We start from the raw sequence: 9176 nt of genomic DNA, 5'->3' as shown, positions 1-9176 counted from the left end.
CCATGGTGTCACAGCCGTCTCAATGCCTCGGGAATCAGGACAGCTGAAGCTTGGTGTCCTCTGACTATGATCTTGCCGAAGGCTTTGGGCAGTTGATTTTCACATTCTGCACCTTGGTGTCATCATCTGTTCAAACATGTGATGGTTACATTGACCTCTAAGCTTATCCGTGCTTATATCCTCAATGCCCCATACAGAGCCTTACAGATAGCGGGTGGTCGGGAAATTCATTTTGATCAGGCTGGATGAATCATGACATAACCTCTCCAATTCTATCCTCAGGTGATTGTTCAATTCTATGTCCACCCTCTTACTCCACAGCTGGTTTGAAGAGAAAGTTCATAAATACTAAGTAAGGACAGTTCTTGACACATGTGATGTGGAACAAAATGTCTTTATTAGATATTGTTGTCAGGCATGCATGGAAGGTGAACGTGAGTAGCAGGTTGGTGCATGGAGGGTGCACGTGCTTACATGCTTAGTTGGCGGCGATGGTCTGCCGAATCCAGCTCACGTAGTTGCAGACCTTGGTGTAGACACCAGGCTTCCCTTTTTGAGCACAGCCAGCACCCCAGGAGACAACGCCCTGGAGCGCTCCGTTGCAGACCACAGGCCCACCAGAGTCACCCTGCGCAACAAGGAGGAGAAAGTAAGAACTCCCAGGTATGCCAAGATGAAGGAAAGGAAAAACAGTGTTTCTCCATTACCCTGGGTCTGTGTTCCCATGTAGTTCATTGTCCAGGAAGCACCTTCCCTTCCCCTGAAAATCTAATTCTCAATCTCTGACTACATGCCTCTCCTTTCTCTTCCCTCCTCCTAGCTCCTGCTCTGTTCTTAGTTGATGGCATACAGGGCCAAGGAGATTTGAGGACTGGTGCAATGCTGCCCAGCTAGCTCTGCTTTTTTCAGAAGCTTCCTTCTACAATATACCTCATCAGCCTGGTGGCTGGATGTCCTCTTTATACATCATTTTCTGTGTATCTATTTTTTTTTTGATGTAGTGTTCCATGATTCATTGTTTGCATATAGCACCCAGTGTTTTTACCCTTATCCCTAGCTATTATCATCTCAAAAAGAAAATTTATCACTCAACCCAATTCTATCCCTCATCCCTTCGAATCCATCCCAGAGACAACTTTTCAATCTGCGTTTTGAGAAAGGGAACTGTAGTGGAAGTGCATGAAGCTCGGCTGGAAGGAGTACAAAGAAACTGACCTGGCAAGAGTCCTTTCCACCCTGCAGGTAGCCCAGACAGATCATGTTGCCTGTGATTTGGCCAGGGTAGGCATTGCGGCAACTGCTGTCAGGGAGGATGGGGGCTTGAAGACACTGCAGGACATCAGGGTACTTTTCTGTTGGGCACAAGAGTAAAAATGGAAGAATATTACCCACAGGATTCTGGAGATTTCCTTCCCAATCACCCCCTTCCTTCCCTACTCTCTCAGATTGCCAGTAACTTCTATTTTGGAAGAACAACCGTTATCTGCAAAGTCTTCCCAACAGTTTTAATCAACAAGTTGTTCTGTCTGCCTTAGTATCAGTGACTACAGATATCAAATCTAGACACTATTTCCCAAGCAGGTCTCTACTTTAGGCAGCACCAACTCCCCCTGTTCAGTTTACTTCCTCAGTTTCTACTTCTTTCCAAATCACTAATCACACTTTAACTGAAGTGTGCTACCAATATCATAGCTCATTTTTGTTGTGTTTTCCAGCAAAGGAATCTTCCTGAGATTCCGGATACTCACAAACTATCTTCTGGGAACCTTGTCTTGAGTGACAATTTAGACTAACCGACCCTCAACATGTCTTTCACTTCTAGGATTTCCAGCCTTGCTGCTTTTGTTCAGGTGACACTTACCCCCAACACTCTGGGTGTTCCCCCAGCCAGAGATGAGGCACTGGGTACCAGCAGCCGCACAGGATGTTGGCAGAGACACAGCAGACACTCGAGAGTTGAGGGTGGCGGGTGAGCTCAGTTTAATCAGCATGATATCATTATCAATAGTGTTTGAGTTGTAACTGGGGTGGCGGATGACCTTGGCCGAATTGATGAATTGCTCGCCACCCTCAGAGACTGCAATGTTGTGTTTTCCCAGACGCACCTGGATTCGGCTGGATTAAATGATGCAAAGATCCTTCAAGACCAACTTGAGCTTTTCCCCTTTCCCAGTTCACCCCAATCATGAGCATCAGCAGGAATAGCATCCCCTGCAAGCATCTCCACACATAGGTAATTGTGCACTTAAGGCAGCCCTACCAGACCTGGTGCAGGTGAGAGTAACTCTAGGTGGGGTGTCCCTACCACTACAGACTCAAGCCCACCATCTTGCTAGAAAGTTAGATACGTTTAGTTCCCATGACTAAGTGATGCCAATAAAAGGATGGGAGGTGACACAGGAATTGGTGGTCACTGCTCAGCACCTGCTACCCTTCCTGGTTGGGATTACCCATGACTGTAGGGAAANAATACTTCCTTTAAGAATAATATAGTGCCCTTCTGTATCTCTCTCTATGGCCTCTAGTTTAAAATCCAGTCTATCTGATATGAGAATTGCTACTCCAGCTTTCTTTTGAGGTCCATTTGCGTGGAAGATGGTACTCCATCCCCTTACTCTCAGTCTGAATGTAACTTTGGGTTCAAAATGAGTCTCTTGTACACAGCAAATGGATGGGTCATTTCTTTTTTTCCAATCTGCAACCCTGTGGCGTTTCATGGGAGAGTTTAAGCCATTTAGATTGATAGAGATTATTGACAGATATGATTTTAATGATGCCATTTCTCTTTAAAGTCTTTGTATCGGTTGTGACTTGCTGCTCTGTATCACTCTTGGGGCCTTTTTACCTTTATAGAGCCCCCCTTAATATCTCCTGTAGGGCTGGTTTCGTGGTTACGAAATTGGTTAATGATTGGCGNTGAGAGATATGATTTTAATGATGCCATGTTGCCAGTAAAGTCTTTGTTTCTATCGGTTGTGACTTTCTTTTCTGTATCACTCTTGGGGCCTTTTTACCTTTATAGAACCCCCCTTCATATCTCCTGTAGGGCTGGTTTCATGGTTACAAAATTGGTTAATGTCTGGCGATTCTGGAAGGTTTTTATTTTTCCATCAATTCTGAATGACAGCCTTGCTGGTTAAAGGACCTTGGCTGCATGTTTTTCTCTGAAAGAAGCTTTAAAAATGCCCCCCCAAGCCTTTCTCTCATTCCAGGTCTCTGTAGACAGGTCTGACGTAATCCTGATACCTTTGCCTTGGTACGTGAGAAATTTCTTTGCCCTGGCCGCTTTCAATACTGTATCCTTGGATCTAATATTTGCGAATTGCACTATGACATGACGTGGTGTAGGTTTGTCATGGTTGAGCTTGGGAAGGGTCCTCTATGCCTCTTGGACATGGATGTTTGTTTCCCTCGCTAGATTAGGGAAGTTTTCAGCTAGAATTTGTTCAAATATCTCTTCTAGACCTCTGTTTTTTTCCAGGCCCTCGGGGATGCCGATGATTCTGACATTGGGTTGTTTCATTGAGTCAGTAATCTCCTATAACCTACATTCATGGGCGTGGATTTTTTTAAGTCCAGCTTCTATTTTCGTTTTTTCTTCTACTAACCCATCCTCCAATTTGCTAATACGTTCCTCTGCCTCAGTTACCCTGGCCGTCAGAGCCTCTAGTTTTGACTGCATTTGGCTCATAGAATTTTTAATTTCTGCCAGATTCGCTCTCATTTCTGCCCTTAGAGATTCTATATTCTCATTAACATTTTCGTTAATACTTTTTTCAAGTCTACACATCATCTTGACCATTGTTAAGCATAATTCCATTTCTGATAATTTGGTTACATCCATATCCATTAGTTCTGTGGCAGAGGCCACAGACTCATTGTCTTTTCTTTGCTGGGGGGGGACTTCTCCTTCTCGTCATTCTGATGAGGAGAGGTTGCGGGGTTGTCCAGAGCCCAAATTATTGACGGGGACCCAGGCCGTGCGCCCTTGTTTTATAGGGATCTTAGGGATGTGGGCTTCTTGATTTTTCAGCCTGCCTTCTGGGGGAGGGGCCTGCCACTCCGATACTCAGGCAACCCTGTTTGGGTAGAGTCTCCATGTCCCCTGCGAGGGGGTATGGGGATGGGCACCCTGTGAGCCAGTATTTCCAGGCTTTTGTTCTCTGGCGGCTTTCCATGGCAGTCTACTGTGCCTCTTCTGAGAGTCAGAGCAGCAGTGGCCGAATCTCAGCCTCTATCATAGAACAGAAGGATCACGTACCATGCTCCACTGATGTTCTGGCCACTTTAACTCTGTTCCTGTTAGTGATGCTCAACCCTGCAGTGTCCCAGGATGTGTGCCCCACACCCGGCGTTCCAACCCTCACTTCCAGGGCCAGCACGTCTCTGCCCTTTGTGTTTCTGACACTGCCAGCCTCCAGCCGCCCAGTGCATGCTCCTGGAGCTCCCGGTCTCAATCTGGATCCAGTGAGCACACCGGAGTTCTGGGAGAAATCTGGTGAGCCTGCCAGGTCTCTAAATCGGGCCTAGACTTGTGCTGAGGTGGGTAGGTGTATATCGGTGGTGGTGGTCATGTGGAATAGAAAGCATCTCCGAGGAAACAGGAGAATCACTAAGCTCATTTGTTTCTGGAGAGAAGCCTGTGACGTTTAGCTAAGGTAGAACCAAATCTACCCATTTTAACAAAGGAGAGTTATACATGAAGTTAATTTAGGCTCTGTGCAAGCATAAAAGCGATTCAGTAAGAACCACGGAAATTAGACAGGACAGCTTAGTTATGACCAAATAGTTAAGAGCCTTGAATGCAACGCTAAGGAATTTGGGCTCCATCTTGGTGACATTGGGAAGGCGATATTAAGAGCTCAGGACTGCTCCCTATGAATATGCCATCCAGAGTTACAGAGTAATAGACATTTGGTGATGGGTTGTGCACCTACCCATACTTTCCTCTTCCAAGATACCCACTTTGGACTGCATGATTGTGTCCCCCCAGCAAATGTATGTGCTCAAACACAAATCCACGGTGGGATGATATTAGGAGGTAGGGCCTTTGCAAGGTCTAGATAAGGTCTAAAGGTCAAGCCCCCATTATGGGATAGTGTCCACAGAAATAGAGGCCAGAGCCCTCCCTCTGAAATGTGAGGACACAGTGAGAAGGCCACTGTCTACAAGCCAGGAAGCGGGCCCCCACTATTTCAATGGCACCTTGATCTTGGACTTTCCAGCCTCCAGAACCTTGAGAAATTAGTTTGTGGTTTAAGCCACCTAGTCTATGGGATTTTTGTTATAGCCATCTAAACTGACTAAGACAATACCGCTCCTTACCCTGATTACTGAGCCTGGGAACATTTCCTCCGTCTGCTCCAGTGTTTCCATGCTTAGATCCCATGATATCTTTTTCCTGCATCCATACCAGATATGCCCAGGAATCGTGTGCTGGGGCCTGTACACCAAACCAACTCTATAGCCCAGTCTTCTATGAACTCGGTGTAATAGATCTATTTCCTGCAAACGTACCTGCATTTGCACTTCCTTTTTCCTAGAGTTCAAAACAGTACATGATATGGGCTGGGATGTGGGGGACTCTGTTGGAAGAGGGGCACAGACTGCCTGCAGACATCGTGACTGCTACAGCAATACAACCCCAGTGGGAAAACCAGAAAGGTCTTAGAGAGCTGGAACATACAGGTCAGGAAAACCTTGGAGAATGCAGGAAATTGGGGATTTGTAAAACTTTCTTCACCTGGTGGTTTCCCTCATCTTCCCTCTGAAACAGATTTTCAGTTAGAGTAGAGCACAGAAGGAGACCATGGTGTCACAGCCCTGGCAATGCCTCGGGAATCAGGACAACTAGAGCTTGGTCTCCCCCTCTCTATGAGTTTGGGGAAAGACTTTGGGCAGTTGATTTTCACATTCTGCATCTTGGTGTTATCATCTGTTCAAAAATGTGTTGGTAACATTGACCTCTAAGCTTATCCGTGCTTATATCCTCAATGCCCCACACAGAGCCTTACAGATAGTAGGTGATCAGTAAATTCATTTTGATCAGGCTGGATGAATCATGACATAACCTCTCCAATTCTATCCTTGTGTACTTGTTCAATTCTATGTCCACCCTCTTACACAGAAGCCAGTTTGAAGAAAAATTTCATAAATACTAAGTAATGACAGTTCTTGACACATGTGATGTGGAACAAAATGTTTTTATTTAGATACTGTTGTCAGGCATGCGTGGAAGGTGAACGTGAGTAGCAGTTTGGTGCATGGAGGGTGCATGTGCTTACATGCTTAGTTGGCGGCGATGGTCTGCCGAATCCAGCTCACGTAGTTGCAGACCTTGGTGTAGACACCAGGCTTCCCTTTTTGAGCACAGCCAGCACCCCAGGAGACAACGCCCTGGAGCGCTCCGTTGCAGACCACAGGCCCACCAGAGTCACCCTGCACGAGAGGAAAGAGACAGTAAGAACTCTCAACTATGCCAAGATGGGAGAAAGGCTCAACATTGTTTCTCCATTACCCTGGGTCTGTGTTCCCATGTAGTTTATTTTCCAGGAAGCACCTTCCCTTCCCCTGAAAATCTAATTCTCAATCTCTGACTACATGCCTCTCCTTTCTCTTCCCTCCTCCTAGCTCCTGCTCTGTTCTTAGTTGATGGCATACAGGGCCAAGGAGATTTGAGGACTGGTGCAATGCTGCCCAGCTAGCCCTGCTTTTTTCAGAAGCTTCCTTCTACAATATACCTCATCAGCCTGGTGCCTGGATGTCCTCTTTGTACATCATTTTCTGTGTATCTATTTTTTTTTTGATGTAGTGTTCCATGATTCATTGTTTGCATATAACACCCAGTGTTTTTACCCTTATCCCTAGCTATTATCATCTCAAAAAGAAAATTTATCACTCATCCCAATTCTATCCCTCATCCCTTTGAATCCAACCCAGAGACAGCTTTTCAATCTGCGTTTTGAGAAAGGGAACTGTAGTGGAAGTGCATGAAGCTCGGCTGGAAGGAGTACAAAGAAACTGACCTGGCAAGAGTCCTTTCCACCCTGCAGGTAGCCCAGACAGATCATGTTGCCTGTGATTTGGCCAGGGTAGGCATTGCGGCAACTGCTGTCAGGGAGGATGGGGGCTTGAAGACACTGCAGGACATCAGGGTACTTTTCTGTTGGGCACAAGAGTAAAAATGGAAGAATATAACCCACAGGATTCTGGAGATTTCTTTCCCAATCTCCTCCTTCCTTCCCTACTCTCTCAGATTGCCAGTAACTTCTATTTTGGAAGAACAACCGTTATCTGCAAAGTCTTCCCAACATTTTTAAACAAGACGTTGTTCTGTCTGCCTTAGTATCAGTGACTACAGATAAATCTAGACACTATTTCCCAAGCAGGTCTCTACTTTAGGCAGCACCAACTCCCTCTGTTCTACCTCCTCAGTTTCTACTTCTTTTTTTTTTTAAGATTTTATTTATTTATTCAACAGATATAGAGACAGCCAGTGAGAGAAGGAACACAAGCAAGGGGAGTGGGAGAGGAAGAAGCAGCCTCATAGCAGAGGAGCCTGATGTGGGGTTCGATCCCATAATGCCGGGATCACGCCCTGAGCCGAAGGCAGACGCCCAAACGCTGTGCCACCCAGGCGCCCCTCAGTTTCTATTCTTTGCAAATCACTAATCATATTTCAACTGAATATCTGCTACCATTATCATAGCGCATTTTTGTTGAGTTTTCCAGCAAAGGAATCTTCCTGAGATTCCGGATACTCACAAACTATCCTCAGGGAACCTTGTCTTGAGTGACAATTTGGACTAACCGACCCTCAACATGTCTTTCACTTCTAGGATTTCCAGCCTTGCTGCTTTTGTTCAGGTGACACTTACCCCCAACGCTCTGGGTATTCCCCCAGCCAGAGATGAGGCACTGGGTACCAGCAGCCGCACAGGATGTTGGCAGAGACACAGCAGACACTCGAGAGTTGAGGGTGGCGGGTGAGCTCAGTTTAATCAGCATGATGTCATTATTAAAATTGTTTGAGTTGTAACTGGGGTGGCGGATGACCTTGGCCGAATTGATGAATTGCTCGCCACCCTCAGAGACTGCGATGTTGTGTTCTCCCAGACGCACCTGGATTCGGCTGGATTAAAGGATGCAAAGATCCTTCAAGACCAACTTGAGCTTTTCCCCTTTCCCAGTTCACCCCAATCATGAGCATCAGCAGGAATAGCATCCCCTGCAAGCATCTCCACACATAGGTAATTGTGCACTTAAGGCAGCCCTACCAGACCTGGTGCAGGTGAGAGTAACTCTAGGTGGGGTGTCCCTACCACTATAGACTCAAGCCCACCATCTTGCTAGAAAGTTAAATACGTTTAGTTCCCATGACTGAGTGATGCCAATAAAAGGATGGAAGGTGACACAGGAATTGGTGGTGACTACTCAGCACCTGCTACTCCCCCTGGTTAGGATTACCCGTGACTGTAGGGAGCTGTGGCAGGAATCAGAGACATGACAGAATTTTAAGGGCCTAGAATGAATTGTGTTATTTTTAATGTTGTTCTGGAAGCTTCATGTGGGTTATTACCTTCATATGCCATTTTTTTCCTGGTTGAGCTATAATGATTACCTTTCCATGTAAAATCCCCTCAATGCATCATTCAGTGCCCGGGGGAATGATGAGGCTCCTAGTTCTGAATGCTCGCCCCTCAAGCATAACTGTGCAGTGTACCCTGATTGTGCTTTGGCAGGGCTGGGCCATGGGTTGATCTGAGAGAACAGGGATGTGAGGATTGGTCACTTACGACTTGTAGCAGTGAGCCGCGGACACCACCCACTGGGAATTGATGAGGGAGCCACCACAGAAGTGGTAGCCTGAGTTCAGGGACACCTGGTAAGGGACAGAATTCTTCTGACAGGTGTATCCCCCAACGATCTTGTCATCATCATCAATGGGGAAAGCAACTGACAGGGAAAAGTTGGAAACAATCTGTTAAACAGATCCATTCTGGAATTTCTACTTACCACAGCCTTTTTGCAGATAAACCAGAAAAGAGGAGATAATGTTTTCCTGTCACACATAATGGTGATAATATAATTTTTACATAATTTTCCCCAAAATCTCATTATTCTATACCTTTAACACACACCCTACTTATACTAGTATAAGTATCTAATTTTTTATT

The 9176-nt window shown here is 45.9% G+C and overlaps 2 protein-coding genes across 2 annotated transcripts; both read right to left on the bottom strand.

Moving 5' to 3' along the window:
• Positions 1-375: 375 nt before the first annotated feature.
• LOC117799453 (cationic trypsin-like) lies at positions 376-8917 on the bottom strand. Its single transcript, XM_034651935.1, has 4 exons — positions 8796-8917; positions 1862-2115; positions 1216-1352; positions 376-628 (listed from the first exon to the last, which is right to left on the bottom strand). Exons 2-4 carry the CDS (start codon positions 1989-1991, stop codon positions 479-481), a joined length of 417 nt encoding a protein of 138 aa, XP_034507826.1. The 5' UTR covers positions 1992-2115; positions 8796-8917; the 3' UTR covers positions 376-478.
• LOC100471781 (cationic trypsin) lies at positions 6188-8980 on the bottom strand (the record flags this gene model as incomplete). The annotated part of the gene is made up of 4 exons (XM_034651936.1): positions 6188-6438; positions 7026-7162; positions 7878-8131; positions 8796-8980. Coding segments are annotated over 4 exons (726 nt in total), but the record flags the coding sequence as incomplete, so codon positions are not given.
• Between the last annotated feature and the right edge of the window lie 196 nt (positions 8981-9176).

The sequence above is a fragment of the Ailuropoda melanoleuca genome, unplaced genomic scaffold (assembly GCF_002007445.2).
Source record: "Ailuropoda melanoleuca isolate Jingjing unplaced genomic scaffold, ASM200744v2 unplaced-scaffold4981, whole genome shotgun sequence".
Lineage (NCBI taxonomy): Eukaryota > Metazoa > Chordata > Mammalia > Carnivora > Ursidae > Ailuropoda > Ailuropoda melanoleuca.
Note: the sequence above shows the minus strand (reverse complement) of the source record. Positions and strands in the feature narration are given on the sequence as shown.